We start from the raw sequence: 20,042 nt of genomic DNA, 5'->3' as shown, positions 1-20,042 counted from the left end.
TAAGTTGTAACTATGACGTATAGTAACAATGTAGAATTGCTATAGTTGTCACTATATAGTAACATCAGGTTGTAATTTATAGTAATTTATACTAACAACTTATAGTATCTGCTATAGTAGTTACTATAACTCGTTACTATAGCTTATAGTTGCTACTATAAGCTATAGAAACAACCATAAGTTGTCACTATAAACTGTTGCAACTTATAGTAACAAATAATATAAGTTATTTATAGTAACTGCTATATTAGTTACTATAAATAATCTATAGTTGCTACTATGCATTATAGTTACAACTTAGAATTATTATAGATGTCACTATATAGTAACAACTATAAGTTGTAAGTTATACTAACAACTTATAGTAGCAACTATAGTCGTTACTATAAGTTGTTACTATGTGTTATAGTAACTTAAAGTTTTTACTAGAATACTACAAGGTATTATAACAACTTCTAGTAAAAACTAAGTTGTAACAACGTATTATAACAACTTAAAGTAGCAACTATAAGTTATTACTTTTTCACATTACAGAGGTCAAACAAGTGATGAAAAGTCATAATTATGAGTTGTGACGGGGTCGATTAGAACTATCTGCATCTACAACTGTAAGTTGTTACTTATGGTTGTAACAACCAGATGTTACTACTGGCAGATGGGACTACCAAATACACAAATTTTAATATTTCTGAAAATCCACCTTGTCACAAAAACAAGTTAGTGATATAAGTTTTTACCTTTTAAAACGAACTGGATGGGTATTGTGCTGATGGCATCACTGTTTGTTCTCTGCACCTGAGAACCACTGGTTTGGGTCAGAGTGATGTTCTGCAGGGGAAAGTCCTCCATCACCATCTGGACCACATATGAACCTTGGCTGCTGCTTGCAGATGAGCTGAACGATAAAGTACAGGAGGACTGCAAGAAGAAAAAAGGAAACGGTCAAAATAAACTAAATCTTTTGTGCCAAATAATATTTAGCCCCATAATATGACATGAGTTCAGCTGTTGATGCTTACAGGTGAGATGCTGAGGTCAGATGGAGTCGTGCAGGTGACACACTCTGACAAGGCAAGGGAGGCAAATCTGCATCTAACATCGTCTCCATCGGGGTCAAAGGCCAACATGCTTATGTTTCTCTGACAGTTTATAGGAACTCTGTGATAGAAAGGACATGCAGACATAATCCATGTTTTTTCCATCACCTTTCTGTTGGATTTCTTTCAAAATAAATGCCACTAGTGGCAAAAAAAAAAGTGAAGTTCATGCTATGTTAGGACAGGAGACGAGATGTTTCCATCCCTGAAATTATGGTGCATAGAATCACATGTCTAAGGATAAACTATGTTACAGAGAGTAAACCCAATAAAAACATGCTTTATCTATGGCATTGTTCATTAAAATGGCACATTTCTGATTAATTAAAATTAAATACGACAGGTACTCTTAATGGTATTGTATTAGCGATTAGGTAATTCATTCACCACCAAGTACTTTTACTTTTAATACTTAAGTATTTTTAAAAGCCAGTACTTTTTTACTTTTACTCAAGTAAAAATGTTAATGTGGTACTTTTACTTTACTAGAGTACATTTTTGCCTGTGTATTTGTACTTTAACTTAAGTACATTTTTTGAGTACTTTCTACACCACTGGCTACTACTGGCCACGCCCCCAAATCAACGTTTACACTGATGTGCAATTATACAAGCGTAAATCTCTGAAAAGCAGAAGTGGAGTCTCCTGCACAGCCAACAAGAATGTAGCAAGTGGTTTCTGGATGGTAAGTCAACAACAAAACACTGCTCTTTTCCAGCAGCCATTGTACAGCAATAAAACCAGCTGACCAACTCTTCTGGAGCTCTGCTGCGGTTGCTAGATGTGGGTCAATGCCTGCTGATTTGTGACGTTTGAAACAGTTCATTTTCCAGGCACCAAAAAACTTAAATTTACTTCAAAAGAAAACTATCTGGGTAGTTTTAATTAAGCACTTTGGCTGTTACATGCTAAATATGAATTTGATATAGTAAATCCACTTTAAATCTTATTTAATCTCTACACAACACAGAGCAGATATGACAGGGGATTTGACTGTAGGGCATAAAGGACAGAAAGACAAAGAAATAAATAAAAACATCTAGAATGTAGCAGAATTACCTCAGAGCTGGGAGGATGGTTGTCTGCGGTGATGTGTTGGCTTTGCTGATGTCAGATCGGATCCTTAGTTCAACATTAGTCACAGCTTTCCAGTTCATGATATTCTGTATGTTACTTAGCCAGTTTCCACTTGCAAATCTACAATGAAAGTAGAGATAATTTACAACAGTCTGATGCATTTTGGTCTTTTATGCCTTTAATTAGAGGAATCCAACAGTCAAGATGTTTTCCAGATATCTTGTGATTAGCCGAGCCACTGATATTTTAGAGTAGGCGCGTTATATCTAATATTTCCTCAGGGATATTGGAAGATTATAATTCAGTAACGTGTCCAGAAGGACTTACTGAAGTGTAAGTGGAGAGTTGCTTGTCAGCTGTCGAGACGTCACTGCTTCTCTCTGGCACCATTCACCAATAATTTCATGAACTTTGGTTAAACCAAGGATCTGGGTCTCAGTCCCACAGTTTCCAGTGCAAGACCAAGTGTCAGTGTATATGCATTGGTCATAGCTCACTTTGTAGTGAAGCTCAACCTGCAGATTTAAAGTGAAAAGGCGGTAAGTACAATCAAATGATAAAAGAGTAGATTTGAGAATCCCCAAAGATTTAACTTACAGAAGTAGATCCGTTTAGGTAAGCCTCCTTTGGGTCGTAGGTCATCATGACGCCATAGAAATGTGCAGCGTATGAATGGCTGACCAGCAGCAGCAGCAGCACCACAGAGAGGAACATGATGACTGTGAAAGTGTCTCCACACAAAGTCTGAGTTTGTTAGAAACCAGGAGGATTGATGGTTTGGCAGCATGTGATCCGCGCCCTCTCACTGTTTACTGTCCCGGAAATGAAAATGTTTGTCTGTGGCTAAACACAGAAACCTGGCATGAGGAACATTTATTTGACTGAAAGATGATGATCAGAGATAAAGTGAGTGAAGTGAAAACAAGGATGTGCATCAAGTATTATTTATGAATATATGTATATCTGTGAGCAGCCATCTTCTTTATCAATGCCCGGTTGTGGCTTAACTTTCTTGTAGACGTTGTCAGTGTGTGACAAAGATTTATAGTCACCAGTATTTCCTGTGGTTGTGTGTCTCCACCAGTCATAATTACACATCTTCTCATCTCATTACCTTCACTTAACATCAACCACTTTGTCTCTTCTGCTCAGACAATATAGAATTAAGCATCTCAGTGCATAATAACGTCTTTTGTTTGAAAGTTTACCGTGTCTGTAGCTATTAGGTGTAACTGTATGCAGGAACAAAGCTGCAGTCTTTGCAAATAGTTGGCAGAAACAGGAGAAAACCACTGAGTAACTGGAATGATTCACACGAGGAACAAGGAAGAAATTCCCTGTCCAGACTCCAGCAACTCTTGAAATTCAGGAAAACAACTTTAATAGCAGAACAAAGCATTTCAGTCCCACTGTCACCAAGACACTTCAAAACCCAAAGAAAAGGAGAAATCTACCAAAATATCTTGATCATCATTTTGTAAATGGTTTTTAAATGTAACTTCAAGAATTTAAATCACAATTTTAGAGAAAACATGTTGGTGGAACTGATTCAAATGTTTATTTCGTTTGCAGATTGTTTATGCTAAAAATAAAACCCAACATATAAAATGTTCCTCACGTGTGCTTAGCTTTTAATATGAAACATAAAGCAGTTTTTGCTCATTCATAATCATGGAAAAGTGTTTTACAGGACAACAAAAATAAAATAAAGTAAAAGGATAAAGAAAAACATGTTAAAAGAAAAGCATAAAGAGAAACCAGTATATCAGTTAATCCGATTATTTTCATTCAAAAATTGGCGAAAACAAAAATAAAACAGAAAATTAAAAGTCTTGTCCGATTGGATTAGTAAAAATTAAATATTGTATCTCATTAAATGACAAAACATAACTTCCTCACAAGCAAACAATCCACTTAACATCTAATCTGACTAATTTTATTATTCATATTCTTACCTTCTAATTGTTTTTCACTAATCTGTTGTGAGCTTATCAGTTTGTGAAACAACAGATAAGATAAAATTTTAGAGTCGATGCCCTGAAGAAAAAAAAACAAAAAAAACTGCTCCAACCAGATTCAGTTCTGGATGCTACTTCCTGTTTAAAGATCAAATCTCTGAAACGGGCTTTGATCAGAATATGTGGACTGGGCAGAACCGCTGAAGGTGTTTTCCACTGTTTGACTGACAACTGAGCAGGAAACTTCACAGCCATCGTCAGCCACACTTTTAATATTTTATTTTTTTCTGGTATCACCCACATTGAAATGTTTGATTTCTTAGACTGACAATAAAGTATTAACGTAGTTTTTAGACGCAGGGCGAATGTTTCATTTTTTTAAAGTATTTAGTCAATTGCAGAAAGTCAATATTTACTCAACTACACTGTAAAACACTGGAAGGTGGTTGAACTTAAAAATTTAAATCCACCTGCTGCTTTGAAAATGCAACTTAAGTCAATAAGAAAATAGTTTTGGTTTTAACTCCGACATTAAAGTTCATAAAGTTGATTTAATAACAGGAGACAAGTTGCCTAAACATTGTTTTTAAGGTTAATTAATTTTGAATTGTGAGTTCTTACTTAATGCTGAAATTTAAGCCAATTATTTTACAACATGCAGGACAAAACCTGCACTCAGCTGGTTAAAGAGCCACATTTTTCTACTATTTTACTCACAATATCAAGTTATAATAACTACTCAGAATAATTTTAATTCTTGCTTCAAATTGCCTGAATAAAATTTCTGATATAATTAATTTTCTTAAACATCAAAATGAATTCAGCTCTCAAACATTTAGCGTGAACAGGACATTAAAATAAATATTTGTCTTAATAAAACACCAGAGTCAGATCAATGTAACGCACTTCCACCTCAGGATACAAAAACATGCCGCTAAGCATTCTGGGAAATAGTTCTCACTCCTGTTTTTTCTTCTTTCAGTTTTTTTAAGTGCTAACCTAAAAACTCCACTTTATTCAACTTTTGGAGGTTTGACAAAATTAATAAAAAGTTAACACAACTCATATTATTGTAAGTTTATCTTTCACAAACTCACATTTAGGTTGAAAATCTAAAACAATTTTATTTGACTTAAAGAGTAGAAGATAGTAGACACAACTAAATGCGGCTCAAATGTTTTACAGTGCATTTAAGGTATTAAGCTGAATAAAAATCCCAGAGATACAAATGCTACACATGAACACAGAGGAGTAATCCCTCTGTAAATATCCACTTTAATAAAAACGTGATGCCAAATATTTACCTTATTTACATTGGTTTACTTTATATTGATAACCTATAATAATAATTTGTGAAAGTTTCCCTATTTTATAAAAAAAAAACTATTGACACAAACTAAATTTACTGAAAACAACCATAACTCCCTGAAGTATTTAAAATATACAAGAATTAAAAACAGATTAAATCATATTTTCTGCAGGGATCAGATTCATTCTCCTATTTGGCCACTAGGGGGCAGCTGTTTTATTAGCTGGACCGAAGCTGCGCAGGCGAACCTTTATGTCTGCAGGCAGCCCTCCTGCAACCAGTTTACCTTTAATCTGCAGAAGAAAACATGAAATCTGTGTTAGATACAGTCATTTAAAATCTTCTCATTAAAAGTGGAAAAAAGTCAAGTGTTTAATTTAACTATCACAACACAATATTTTAATAAAATAAAGATTTATAGAGAAGAGGAACTTTAAATTATTGTAGATATGAAACATAAAATCTAGCAATCTAGTTTTCTAGTTTTTAAAATCTCATTTAAAAACTCTACAAACTATATATTAAATGTTGATAGTTTTTCTATTATCTTTGGATTTTTTGTGTTTTTCTCAGCAACAAGATCTGGATCAGTCATTCTTTACAAACTTTTGCTTTATTTGGTGAAGTTTACTAAAACAAATTTGCTCTTGTGTAAAAGCCACTGAATGTTTGTGGTTCTGTTTAGTATGAAATTTTAGTTCTTCCATATTTAAGAGACTTTATTTTGTGTCTTTTTTGAAAAGCAGTGACATTTTTTTTAACTGCATCAACCTCCAAACTGGAGCTGGAGAAACAAGTTAGAGTTGCAATTGAGGGCCAAAAATAGCCCACGCCCCACACTTTGGACACCTCTGCTTTATTTATTTATTTATTGAAAACAGATCAATAGTAAAAACAGGGGAAAAAATCATAATAAAACAAATTATTATGCGCATTGACATGCAATTTTATATCATTTGTTCGAAAAGAAGCAGACAGAAGATTTCATGACTTCCTGCTGTCATGGAAGAAATTACTTTAGCAAGAGTCTGGATGAGAAGAAATAAGGAATTTATTAAAACCTTGCAAAGTGAGAACAGAAATACAGAGTCGTAGGAATCTGTCAAGTCTGCTCTGACCAAGAGTGGATCTGGTTTCCTTTTATAGGTTCTGGTCAGAGAAGAGAGACTTGATTGGACTATAGGTGTGAATCCCTGATTGTGATGTACCAGAGATTCTGTGGAGACCAACACAGATAGTCTGGCCATTTGTCTGTTGTTAAGGAAAGGAGGTTGATCTTTGATGCTAAAGGGTTCAGATAAGTCCTGAGTTGGGGAAGTAACACTTAGATCATCTCCAGGATCAAGCAGCTCCTGCTGTTATATGACACTGTGGAGGTCTATGTGAAAGCAGCTTGACCAAAATCATCATAAGATCATGCAGACACATGATCTCACAAAAGGGGTGAATTTATAAAATGCAAATTATAAAATGTTCCATTGCATTGCCTGTCTGATATTCATTACAAACATTTAAGTTTCCCCTCACCAGATAAACTCTTAAATTATTCCCTCATTGAACGACATTTAAACCTCACATTCTCATCCTACAATGTAATATTATTAATGCATTTTTTAATAACAAAAATAGGCCCATCCTATACACCACATTTTCTTTTTGAACAATTTTTAAGCTGGTTTATATTTCTATGAATTGCGTGGAAGTTGATTGTTTCTTACTTTAAATATTAATTTAAGTTATGAAATGACATTCAGAATAAATTAGTTTGAATTAAACTCAGTTTGTGATGATTTGGGTTAAAATCCAGGACATCACTGACCGCTTTCTCGATTTCGTCTTGTTTGTCTTTCAGTGACAGCGTAGTGGAGATCTTCAGCTTCACAACCGTAAGATGAGCTGAAAGAACTAGAGATAAACATGGTGTAAAGAACTACTTCCTGTTACCTTCACTCCTGTTTCCGTCTTACTACTTACGTTTAGTAAGTAGTAAGACTTACATGTTTTGGGAGGAGAACTTGTAGTTGTCAAAGGGACAGTCATTGCAACAACAGTTGAAGCTGATAGAAATATCATAAGTTTATGAAATAAAGTTTTAAAAAAGTAAGAATAAATCAATTAACTCCCTCACCTTTTCCAACCGTCACAATAACACACCGAAGCTCAGACTGGTAGATCGAACTGGAGACACAGTGGAGATAATTCAGTGCAAGAAGACATTTAATGTGTTAAATACAGAGTTGGGTAGCAACTAGTTACATTTACTTGAGAAACTTTTTTGGAAAAAAAATTACTTTTAGGAGAATTTTTACTAAATACTTTTACTTTAGTAACTTCATTATCAAGTATTTCTACTCTCATTTGAGGATGTTAACGGTGGAGCATCGCGTAATGCGACCTGTATCCGATCTTTTCATGACCGTCTCAACAGCACAGATCGATTCTTGCGTATCCGGTACGTATCCGATTCAAACGCGACCGAACGTCACTGATACTCGACAAACGTCACTACTCTGCGTCCTGATACGAGCAAGCGGAAAGAAAAACAACAACTATGACGGACTATAAAGAGGATTAAGTTGTTAATATGCTGCTCCGGTCGGACAACAACTTCAAATATGTAAGTTATGCTCCACCGTTAGCATCCATGTTTACCGCTGAGCACTTCTTCTTCTTTATGGCGGTTGGCAGAACATTGGCTGACGCTATTGCGCCCTCTACTGCGCATGCGGGACACTTTCAGGTCGTTTGCCCGTTCACACTGGAGATCACGTTCAGGTCGCATATGTTTGGAAGTGTGAACGGTCATGACCTCTGACATTTACATATTTTATACTGAACTTTATGGCACAATAAAAATACAGTTGTGAGCTCGTACCACTTTCATTGCCAAGATGGAAAAACAAAACCATGTTTACTTTGTGTCTGAAATGGCATCATTAATGCTTCCGGTGCCTTAGCATTTGAAAATGTTCGGAAGAATGCAGCACAATCAGTGATAATAATCACATTTATCATTTAAAAAATGAAAGTTTTGAGTTTTCAATGCTTTTTTGTTTGCAAACTCAGAGAAGAATATTGGTCAAAATGACCGTTTAAATTTTTTGCCCTTACAAAATCTGACAGTGTTGGACATTTTTCATAAACTGTCATATTTATTATCATCACTATGAATGTGCAAATACTGACCTTGCTTGGACAATGAAACAGATGGGGTGGCTCTGTCCATCTTCACGTAAAGATGGCGTCCACTTCAGGGTGAAGTTCCCCGGTCCTGACGAACTCTTGACCACGTTGTACGGCCCGCTGAACAGGACCCCACTGATGCTTTATTGATTATAAAAACAGGTTTACTATGTGATGTTTACACTGCAAAAACACAAAATTTTACCAACTGTTTTTAGTCTGGGCTTTAATCTTATTACACTTGAAATAAGTAATAAGTATAGGAGCTTGATTTAAGTAAATAATTCCTTAATACTGATGAAAAAGTGCAGGTTCTATTGGCAGATAAATTTACTTATAACAACCTTGCTTGGGCAATAAAACAGATGGTGGCACAGTTGCCTTGCAGTAAGAAGGTCCTGGGTTCGATTCCCGGCCCGGGGTCTTTCTGCACGGAGTTTGCATGTTCTCCCTGTGCATGGTGGGTTCTCTCCGGGTTCTCCAGCTTCCTCCCACAGTCCAAAAGCATGACTGTCAGATTAATTGGTCTCTCTAAATTCTCCCTAGGTGTGAGTGTGTGTGTGGTTGGGGGGGGGGCTGTGCATGGTTGTTTGTCCTTTATGTCTCTGTGTTGCCCTGGGACAGACTGGTGACCTGTCCTACCCCACCTCTCGCCCGAAACGTTCACTGGAAATAGGCACCAGCCGACCCAACTAGAGACAAGGGTGTTAGAAAATGGATGGATAAATGGATGAAGACATTGGACACCCCTGGCATAGCGTGTCATGAATGCTCAGGCTATTCAACAACGGATTTTCTGTAACCGAGAGTAGTTAGCACATTTAGCAACGAGTACATAAGGATGATTGACAGCGCTATCCTCTTGGCATTGATTGGTTGTTTTTGGTCGTTAGTGGTGCATTTCTTCAGACAGCAACAGCAGCTCAAGGAGGAGGTTGAGGAGATTGATGTTTTCACAGATTATTTGTCTCATAACAAATATGTTAGTAAAAAAACATTTTGTATAAAATAATAGTAATAAACTGCAGCTTTAAGCCAAATGTTACCAAACACAACCTGATTTAAATAAAGCACCTGCTCTATTTATCATATTTGGTTTTGTTTCTACTGGACTCATTGTTTGTGTGTTTTGCGTTTCCTTACTTAGACTGAGCTGCTTCTGCCCTGATTTTGATCTCCAGAGTCTGACTGACGGGGCTGTAGAACCGAGCTCCATGTTCTGGAGTTGGAAACACAAATCTGGGCAGATAAACGCCGTCTGGGCAGGACAGAGCAGCAGAACCCACTGGAACACAGCAAGAGAGAAACAACCTCAGTCTGAACTGAAAATATTAGTGCAGAAACTGTTTGTGTGTAAATTATGTCTACGGCACAAATTATCCTGCAGAAACGTGTTTAGAAGATGAAACTTCCTGTGATAATGTATTACATCACAGTACATCAGCATATTAGCACAATTATTTATTTCAGTAATCCCATTCAACAAGTGAAACTCCTGTTTCTACTAAATTCATTACACAATGTTAGATATTTAAAATGTTTATGTCTTTTACTGTGATGAGTAAAGTTGAAATAATATAAATTAGGATCAATGAAAAAGGAATTTAATGCAGGTCGGACGTACGGATGGTTAATTTTATCTCCTTTTAAACTTTAAGTTGTGAGATTCCCAGCTGGGTTGCTGAACACAATCAACACAACTAAACACCTGAAATTATTCCCTGCAATTTTGCTCCTTGTTGTTGTTACTATGGTAACCAGTTGATCAGTTGACTGTACCTTGAAAAGCAAACTGGACAGGAATCTTGCTAATTGGATTGTTGGTAGTTTTCACCTCCTGTGACCCGTTAGTCTGAGTCAGAGTGATGGATTGTCGGGGGAAATCCTCCATCACCATCTGGACGGCGTACCAGCCTTCATCACTGCTGGAAGTTGCCCTGAATGACAGGATGCAGGTCTGCAAAATCAGAAAAATTTAAATAATCCTAAGGGAAGCTGCCAGATTAGTACACTGCATTTTGTATTTAAATAAATCTTACGGCGGGTTGACAAAAACGCCTCAAGTTCGACACTTTGAATACAGACGATGCTGCGTTCTCACCAAGCGCGTTTCGCGTCTCTGGTTTACATTCAAAGTCCATGTGGAGGCGCGTCAGATGCATCAGCATCGCTCTAGCCGTTGTTTTCCTTTGCCTGCTATTTGTAGGACGCCTTGGATGCGTTTGACGTGTCAAACGCTCAAAATCTTGCCACGCTATAGACGTGTGAAACGCGTCGTGACGGGCCCTCGATGCGCCTCCACATAGGCTTTGAATGTATAGCAAACGCGCCTGACGCTCAAAATGCGTTTGGTGTAAACGTACACTGCCTGGCCAAAAAAAAACTCGCCACCAAAAAATGGTCACACTCTCTAATATTTTGTTGGACCGCCTTTAGCTTTGATTACAGCCCGCATTCGCTGTGGCATTGTTTCAATAAGCGTCTGCAGTGTCACAAGATTTATTTCCATCCAGTGTTGCATTAATCTTTCACCAAGATCTTGTATTGATCATGGGAGAGTCTGACCACTGCGCAAAGCCTTCTCCAGCACATCCCAAAGATTCTCAATGGGGTTAAGGTCTGGACTCTGTGGTGGCCAATCCATGTGTGAAAAAGATGTCTCATGCTCCCTGAACCACTCTTTCACAATGTGAGCCCGATGAATCCTGGCATTGTCATCTTGGAATATGCCCGTTCCATTTGGGAAGACAAAATCCATTGATGGAATAACCTGGTCATTCAGTATATTCAGGTAGTCAGCTGACCTCATTCTTTGGGCACACAATGTTGCTGAACCTTGACCTGACCAACTGCAGCAACCCCAGATCATAGCACTGCCCCCACAGGCTTGTACAGTAGGCACTAGGCATGATGGGTGCATCACTTCACCTGCCTCTCTTCTTACCCTGATGCGCCCATCACTCTGGAACAGGGTAAATCTGGACTCATCAGACCACATGACCCTCTTCCATTCCTCCGGAGTCCAATCTTTATGCTCCCTAGCAAACTGAAGCCTTTTTTTCTGGTTAGCCTTACTGATTAGAGGTTTTCTTACGGCTACACAGCTGTTCAATCCCAACCCCTTGAGTTCCCTTCGCATTGTGCGTGTGGAAATGCTTTTGCGTTCACAATTAAACATACTCCTGAGTTCTGCTGTTGTTTTTCTTCGATTTGATTTGACCAAACGTTTAAGTAATCGCCGATCACAATCATTCAGGATTTTTTTCCGACCACATTTCTTCCTGGAAGACAATGGTTCCCCACCATCCTTCCAGTTTTTAATGATGCGTTGTACAGTTCTTAACCCAATTCTAGTAGTTTCTGCAATCTCCTTAGATGTTTTCTCTGCTTGATGCCTGCCAATGGTTTGACCCTTCTTAAACAGACTAACGTCTTTTCCACGACCACAGGATGTGTCTTTTGCCATGGTTGTTTAAGAAATGAGGAGTTACTCATTGCATCAGCTGGGGTTAAATAACTTGTTGCCAGCTGAAAGATAATCGCCTATGCAGTACTTATCCAATAGGAGGCTTGTACCTATTTGCTTAGTTAAATCCAGGTGGCGACTTTTTTTTTGGCCAGGCAGTGTACCATTAGTATTCTAAGCATTTTAGTAGTGAATATCACCACAAACTTATTCTAGGGACAAAGTAACTCCCACCAAAATGGAAAAGCCATTTTTAAACATTTTTCACGATGAGTGAAAAATCTGCTAAAGTCGCTTAAACTGGTTCTGCTAAATATAGAATCCTTACCAGCAAAAGGACTTTTACTTAACGGGTATATTATTGTTATAATTTTTTGTTAAGTGTTGCTCATGTAGCATTTTGAACTGAATGTGTTGTAGAAATAAATCTCCTTGTTACTTACAGGTGAGAGGCTGAGAACAACCGGAGGCGTGCAGGGCGAGTCGCACTCTGATGAGGAAAGGTTGGCATATCTGCATTTAACCTTGTCTCCATCGGGGTCAAAGGTCAACAGGCTAATGTTTCTCTGACAGTTTGAAGGAACGCTGAGGGAGAAAAGATACATCCATTACTGTGGAACACGGCTGTATTCACTTCTTGTTGTCCAATTATTAATGTTTTGCTCTTTTTCCCTGATTAATCTTATAATTTATATTTTTTTAATTCCTCATTGGTGCCTATATATTGAGGCATTTTTCCTCCGTTGCTGATATATTTATTAATTGCTAGAATAAAAAACATATTTAGTAAGTCAATTTGATCCAAATGGGAAGTCTGGATTGTAGCACTGTTGTCCAGCTGTAATAATTAATAATATGAGTTACAGCAACATTTAATTTCCCTCTGGGATCAATAAAATACTTTAAATTTCAATATGAAGGGTTCAGATTCCAGCTTAATTAAAAATAACATCTAATTAAAATCTCTTTACTGAAACTTCTGTTCACAATTGTTTCACAGTCAAGTCTTGCGAGATCAGTTAAAACATAAAATTACGTTTGTTTTTTCCAAAAAGCTATTCAAATGAAAACATCTGATTTTACTCCTTGTAACTCACAAAATATTCCTCCAATGTCCAGCCTGCTGCCGACAGATAACTCATCTAAATATGGATTTCACTAATTATATCCAAGTTTATAATTTTCTTTTCATGAATTTCATAACTTGTGATCCAGATGGCAGCAGAATCACCTCAGAGCTGGAAAGATGGTGGTTTGTGGTGATGAGTTGGGTTTTTTGGTGTCGGACCGGGTCCTCAGTTCAACACCAGTCACTGCTCTCCAGGTTACAATGGCATGACAATTATCTAACCAATTTCCACCAGTAAACCTGGATTGGACAATCAGAAAAGGTTTTCAGACGGAGTCAAAAACGTCTCTTGTAATTTCAGATCTGTCTCCATAAATAACCAAACTTTCCAGTCAATAATGAAACATGCGATAAAGAAAGTTTGTAATGTTATAATTTACTAACTACTTTTTTTTTTCATTTTAAAATATGGACATTTATTTTACAGCAGAGTACAAGATACATGATGTGGTACATTAGTGGAGAAACACAAAATAAACAAACAAACAAACAAAAAACAAGGAGAATATTGTGTATTAATGAATGAAGATTAATAACTGTGTGTGTGTGTGTGTAAGCAGTAATGGTGATCTGAATGACATTATCAATGTGTGGAGCAATTGAAGAAAAACAATTGCTTCACACTATTATTATTATTATTATAATAAAAATAATCATTCTAAATTAATTATCTGAGAGAGGCATATAGACATACATTGGATCATTTAATAGATTTTATAAATTATTTCCACTAGGGGGAGTTTGTTGTATTGTATACAGGAATTACATGGGATGAGAAAGGAAGAATAATGCAGAAAAAAGGGAAAAGAAGAGAAAAACAATGATTATAGTACATAGTAAGTTATGTTGTTTATAGTATAAAAGAGCTTCTGAGTTTCTACACCATGTTCCAAATTATTATGCAAGTGATATTTTCTCAGGTTTTCTTAAATGGTCAATGCAAATGATGGTCAGTATAATTTTCAAGTCATGAACTATTACAGTATAAATCAAATTTTACTGAACAAAGCTCCCCATGAGAACAGTATTTTTTTCAAAAATAAAAAACTCAAAATGCAAAATGTTCCACAGTATTATGCACAGCAGATTTTCTAAACATTTTATGGATTATAAAGAACTGCAAACCATCATTCTTTGAATGTGCAGCATTAAATGGTCACATGAACTAAAATCAAAAGCTATTTCAATCAAAAACATTTTAACAGACCGAGTTACATGTTAACATTGGACCTTCTTTGATATCACAGCACAATTCTGGATCCATTGAACTTGTGAGTTTGTGGAAAGTTTCTGCTTGAATTTCTCTGCAGGATGTCAGAAAACCTTCCCAGAGCTGCTGTTCTGATATGAACTGGATTCCACCCTCAGATCTTCTGCTTGAGGAAACTCCAAAGGTTCTCAATAGGGTTGAGGTCAGAGGTCAGAGGAGGATGGTGACCACACCATGAGTTTCTCCCCTTTTATGCCCATAGCAGCCAATGACACAGTGGTATTCCTTGCAGCATTCATTGTCATGCATGAAGATGATTTTGCTACAGAAGGTACGGCTCTTCTGTTTAAACCATGAAAGAAAGTGATCAGTCAGAAAGTCCATATACTTTGCTGAGGTCATTTTTACACCTTCAGGGACTCTGAAGGGGCCGACCAGCTCTCTCTCTCTCCCTCTCCCCAGGATTTCGGCCCACAGCATGACTCCACCACCTCCTTGCTGATGTCACAGCCGTGTTGGGACGTGGTGGCCATCCACCACCAATGTACTACTGCGTCCATCTGGACCATCCATGGTTGCACAGCAGTCATCAGTGAACAAGTCTGTTTGAAAATTAATCTTCACGTACGGCTGGGCCCACTGCGACTGGTTCTGCTTGTGAGCTCTGGTTAGTGGCCCAATAGTAGGTTCATGCACCGCAAGCCTCTGGAGGATCCTCCACCTTGAGGTTCCAGAGGCATCAGCAGCTTCACATAACTGTTTGCTGCTTTGTCAGGGCATTTTAACAGCTGCTCTCTTAATCCAATGAATTTGTCTAATAGAAACCTTCCTCATTTTGCCTTTATCTGTACAAACCATCTTTGTTCTGAATCAGCCATGAATCTCTTCACAGTACAACCATAACACTTCAGTTTTCATTAAATATCTCATGTGTTCATACCTTGTCATACGGCTCTACACTATCTGATGACTTTTGTCAGCAGAGATTCTTTCTCTTTCCCATATTGCTTGAAACCTGTGGCCTGCTTAATAATGTGGAACATCCTTCTTCAGTAGATTTCCTTTAATTGAGCTCACCAGACAAACTAATCTACCAGCTCTTTGAAATTAATTATAGTGATTGAAAGTGACACACACTACCATCTATAAATTTAATAGCACAACAAAAAAATTTATCTTTATGACACTTAGATCCGATTTACATAATAATTTGGGACACGGTGTAATTTTGCTCACATTGATGATTTAAACAGCCAAACATTGATTTAGACATTTAAATGTGGACTCACGCAAGCTGAAATGGAGAGTTGTCGGGAAGCCGCCGAGTTGTGATTTTTTCACTCTGACACCAAGAACCACTCACTTCCTCAATCTTGGTATTTACAAGAATCGTACTTTCATTACCACAGTTTTGAAATGTGCAGCCAAATGTACCGTCTTGGCAAGAATCAAAGTTAAACTTAACGCGAAGAATCACCTGTTGGTTTTTAAGAAGTGAGATCAAGTTTTAAAACACTTAAAAATAGAGAAATGTATAAATAATTTGTACTTACAGAGATGGATCCGTCTGAGTTAGTTTCTGCTGGGTAGTAAGTCATCATAGTGCCACGATAATGAGTGGATTGAGCATCGCTGACCAGCAGCAGCAGCAACGCAGAGAGCAACATGTTGCAGCAATCTGACTCTACAGGAAAACTGAGCTGCTGGAGATCAGGAGGGTTTATACTCCCACAGGAAGCCTCTCCTCTCAGTTTCTACTGACATCTACTGAGTTTTAACATGGATGTGGGCCAAATATTCACATTCAACATGATTATCATGCAGGGGAAAACAAAAAGAGAAAAACAAACCGATGTCATACTGAAAAATCAAGAAATGCATGAAGTAAACTAAAGTCAATTTGCATATTTCCATTTAACTGCTTCTTTTAAAACATCAATGAGGCTTTATTGTAACGGCTCCATTTAATCTTCACTCTCTCCGCTTGGATCCAGATAATTTAACTCACTATTTTCACTTCATCGTTGATTCTAGCAGCCGTTTAGTTTGTTTTTGTGTTTTGGGCTTTTTATAACTAACTGCAACATCGAGCAGGAAAAAAGAATCCCTGGCCAAGCAGGTGGAGCCCTAATGTTGTAAATTTGAATAATGTTTGAATGTTTGCGATGTTATGAAAGAAGAGCCTTTTGTATGGCTGAGTCTAAAAATATGTGATTATTTTTTACGTTTATATTTGAGAAATTTATGCAGCTCTAAATTACTTGTTTGAGACCATCATGTGAAAGATAAACTAAAATTATTTTTTAATAAACATATAATTTCATCACTGTTTTTTTTTTCCAAACACTGAAATTGATTGAGTTAGATACCTGCGTTCAGGGTAAGAACACCTGAGCACAGGTAAATGATTATGAGATCAATCTGTTTTCCTTCAACAGCACCTCAATTCTGACAATTTAATAACTTTAAAGTTACTTTGAAATATAAATATGTTCAGCTTCAAATATAAGTTAAATATTTTTGTTTTACATCCACATCTGAGTTATCAGGTTTCATGCAAATATGTGGAGGTGAGGCCGTTTCACAGGGAACCATAAAAACCGACAAACACCGTCTTGTGTTTGCCATTGACTATGTTTGATGCATTTATTTTTGTCCTATTCAAAGTTTGCCTCTGCTCTGATGTTGATTTGCATCGTTGTTAGCAACAGCAAACAGCTGCCACCTGTAGCCATGCTAACTAGCCTTAGCATAGAGCAGAGAGGGGGAAGAGATGGAGCGGCGCACAAACTGGATGTACGGCATCAAGACCTGCTGGTTGTTTCTAGTTAGAACTGGGAGAAAATGGAGGAGCAACATTTTTTATTTGTCTCATGTTATACTTTAACGACATGGTGACAATTTCAACAAATTAGCAAAAGAAAAAAATATGTAAAAGTTACATACTGAACCTTCATCTATATATTCATTGTGATTATTTTTGTTCAGTAGAGAAAATTATTTCTCAAATATTGTGCAAATAAGTGCAGCAGTACTTTAAAGTAACGTTATCCAGGTAAAATTAAACAGCACGGTGTAGTAAAAATACTCCTAAAAGTACATTTTGTCCAAGTTACTCAAGTACAAAAGTAATTAGTTGCTGCCCGCCTGTTTCTGCTGAGCCTTTAGTTTGTGAAAACATTATAAACTTTAGGGAAAATAAAACTAGACAAACAAACAACATGTTCATGTATTTGCAGTATCAATATAAACATTTTAAAAGTATTTTTTGCTCCATTGAAATGTCTCTGGAAGGTCAAAGTGGCGACTGATGACGTCTTGTCCCGAGTTATAACTGTAAGGAGCCACATTAGTCATTTTATAGGTTTACTGCCACCTGCTGGCAAACATGTGTCAGTGCATAACAGATGACTAACCATTTTCTTCTGAGGGTTTTTTATCGTTAAAAAGAAAAACAAATAAAAAAGGAAAATCTATACTATTGATAGAAAGCAGATAAAACCTCTGTCGGTTTAGTGGTCCTGTAATCAAATCACAAAGAGTTAAAGGTTGAAATAATTTTACCAAAACTGCAGAGCAGTTCAGTAAAAATTATCAAAGCAAATGCCAAATGAAGTCAAGTTAATTTCTTGGAAAGAATTATGCACTGAAGGCGACCCATGTTTTTATCATGCCTTACATTTACTCTAAATTAGACAAAAAACAACTAAATCACAACAAATGTCACATCTATGCTTCTCAGCTCTAGAGAAAAACCTGGCAGATGTGCAGAATTATTGAAACACATTTAGTATTTAGGTCAAAGGTATTTTTTCAGTTCATGTCTGTCTTTATTTATTATTAATACTTAGTAAATAAAATCACCAGAGTGACTATTGAAAACACCAGACCAGATAATTAATCTGGTTTATAACACCTTCAGACTGATATGCAGATTGTTTCTTATCTCTAGGACTTTATTGGTGCATCTTTCTTCAAAATGACTGAAAACACATTTTATTTTAATGAACATGATTGATTTTTATGTTAAAACCTTTCAAAACTACAACTACAAGTTTTAGGGCCATGCTAAAAAAATGATAAATAAAATTAAGACAAAATTATATATATTCATAATATTACAACTTTATTCTCATAATACTATGACTTTGTCATACATTTGTTTTTTATCCTTGTAATTTTATGTCATAATTTTGCTTTATTTTTTTATTAGCATGGCCCTCATACTTCTTTGTACAAAATGAAAACATATTCTAAAAATAAGTTCAGCAAAAAACAAAAACTAATTATATTTCTTATAGGTTTTAAAAATGAGAAGCAAAAAACAAAACAAGAAACAAAAAATATTTCTTTAGAGATCCAAGAATTACTTAAAAGTGAGGGAATATTCGAGGAAAAAAATCATTAGCAGATTGTGAAAGCCGATGAGTTAAAATATATTAAATTGTAACTATATTGTTTGAAGCCGCTGAAGTTCGGGTTTAATGTCAGTAACGGGTTCTGAAATGTCCAGATAAAGTGGTTCCGTGTCCAGCGCTTTTCCACAAATGGTTCATTCTCAAAGTTGGCCACTAGGGGGCGCCTGTTGCGTTGTTACCACTGACCCGTCGCTCAGCAGGCGCACAGTTATGAATGGCGGAAAGCCTCGGTTCGTTATCAGTTCTTCTTTTATCTGGAAAAGAAAAATTCAATTTTTAGTAAGGATGCAATCATAACTGGACCAAAGATAAAATATATTTAGAATCTGGGTTAATCCACTGGATGCGAGTACAAAACCGGTGCAGCGGATTTAAAATAAATAAAAATCTAAACTGGTTCAATTAAACTTTTTGACATTATTCTCAACATAGTTACTGACTGAATCTTGGATGGCATTTCTGTTGTCCTTTAGTGAGAGCGTGGTTGAGATCTTCATTCTGAGAACATGAACATGAGTCACGGGTGGTTCTGTGAATAAAACAGCAGAATCACAGAAACACGATCAGGTCACGAAAAAAAAAACAGATAAATTAATGTAAACAAGAGAAAATGTAGAAAATTAGACTTACCTTTAACATTCACAACAACGCATCGAAGCGCAGACTGAAAAACAGAAGTGCTGACACTGTGGAGGTGGATTTTTAAACATTTACTTTGGAAAATAAATATTTAGTTTTAAACTAAACATTTACCGTAGTTTGAAAACTATACAGTAAATTCATCCATCCATATCATCTTACATGCTTATCCCTAGTTGGGTCGCTAGGGGTGCTGGTGCCTATTTTCAGCGGCATAAATATTAAGTTTGCAAACTAAATATTTAGCTTTCTGGCTAAATATTTAGTTTAAAAAATAAATATTTAGCCTCCTAACTAAATTTTAAATTAGCAAGCCACATATTTAGCATCCTAGCTAAATATTAAGTCTGCAAACTAAATATTTAGCTTTCTGGCTAAATATTTAGTTTAAAAAATAAATATTTAGCCTCCTAACTAAATTTTAAATTAGCAAGCCACATATTTAGCATCCTAGCTAAATATTAAGTCTGCAAACTAAATAGTTAGCTTTCTGGCTAAATATTTAGTTTAGCTTTAGTTTTCTAGCTAAACATTTAATATGAGAGCTAAATATATA

At 36.4% G+C, this 20,042-nt stretch overlaps 1 protein-coding gene and 1 long non-coding RNA gene across 2 annotated transcripts; both read right to left on the bottom strand.

Moving 5' to 3' along the window:
• Positions 1–5,227: 5,227 nt before the first annotated feature.
• Positions 5,228–16,160, bottom strand: LOC114156842 (uncharacterized). The gene is made up of 10 exons (XM_028037366.1): positions 15,983–16,160; positions 15,719–15,906; positions 13,322–13,459; positions 12,534–12,675; positions 10,404–10,581; positions 9,768–9,909; positions 8,628–8,765; positions 7,570–7,619; positions 7,261–7,346; positions 5,228–5,734 (listed from the first exon to the last, which is right to left on the bottom strand). The coding sequence occupies exons 1-10, from the start codon at positions 16,094–16,096 to the stop codon at positions 5,642–5,644; spliced, it is 1,269 nt and encodes a 422-aa protein (XP_027893167.1). The 5' UTR covers positions 16,097–16,160; the 3' UTR covers positions 5,228–5,641.
• Positions 16,161–18,773: 2,613 nt separating this feature from the next.
• Positions 18,774–19,666, bottom strand: LOC114158069 (uncharacterized). The gene is made up of 3 exons (XR_003598325.1): positions 19,478–19,666; positions 19,288–19,376; positions 18,774–19,101 (listed from the first exon to the last, which is right to left on the bottom strand). It is a non-coding gene; the product is annotated as an uncharacterized LOC114158069 (long non-coding RNA).
• Between the last annotated feature and the right edge of the window lie 376 nt (positions 19,667–20,042).

Source organism: Xiphophorus couchianus, chromosome 14, assembly GCF_001444195.1.
Source record: "Xiphophorus couchianus chromosome 14, X_couchianus-1.0, whole genome shotgun sequence".
NCBI lineage: Eukaryota > Metazoa > Chordata > Actinopteri > Cyprinodontiformes > Poeciliidae > Xiphophorus > Xiphophorus couchianus.
Note: the sequence above shows the minus strand (reverse complement) of the source record. Positions and strands in the feature narration are given on the sequence as shown.

Excerpts from the sequence above, each read along its gene's own strand:
- LOC114156842 (XM_028037366.1), bottom strand. The coding sequence starts at position 16,096 with ATGTTGCTCTCTGCGTTGCTGCTGCTGCTGGTCAGCGATGCTCAATCC. Across the intron at positions 15,907-15,982 it reads ACTCAGACGGATCCATCTCT|GTGATTCTTCGCGTTAAGTT; the intron begins GTAAGTACAAAT and ends AAAAACCAACAG. Across the intron at positions 12,676-13,321 it reads ACCATCTTTCCAGCTCTGAG|CGTTCCTTCAAACTGTCAGA; the intron begins GTGATTCTGCTG and ends TTTCTCCCTCAG.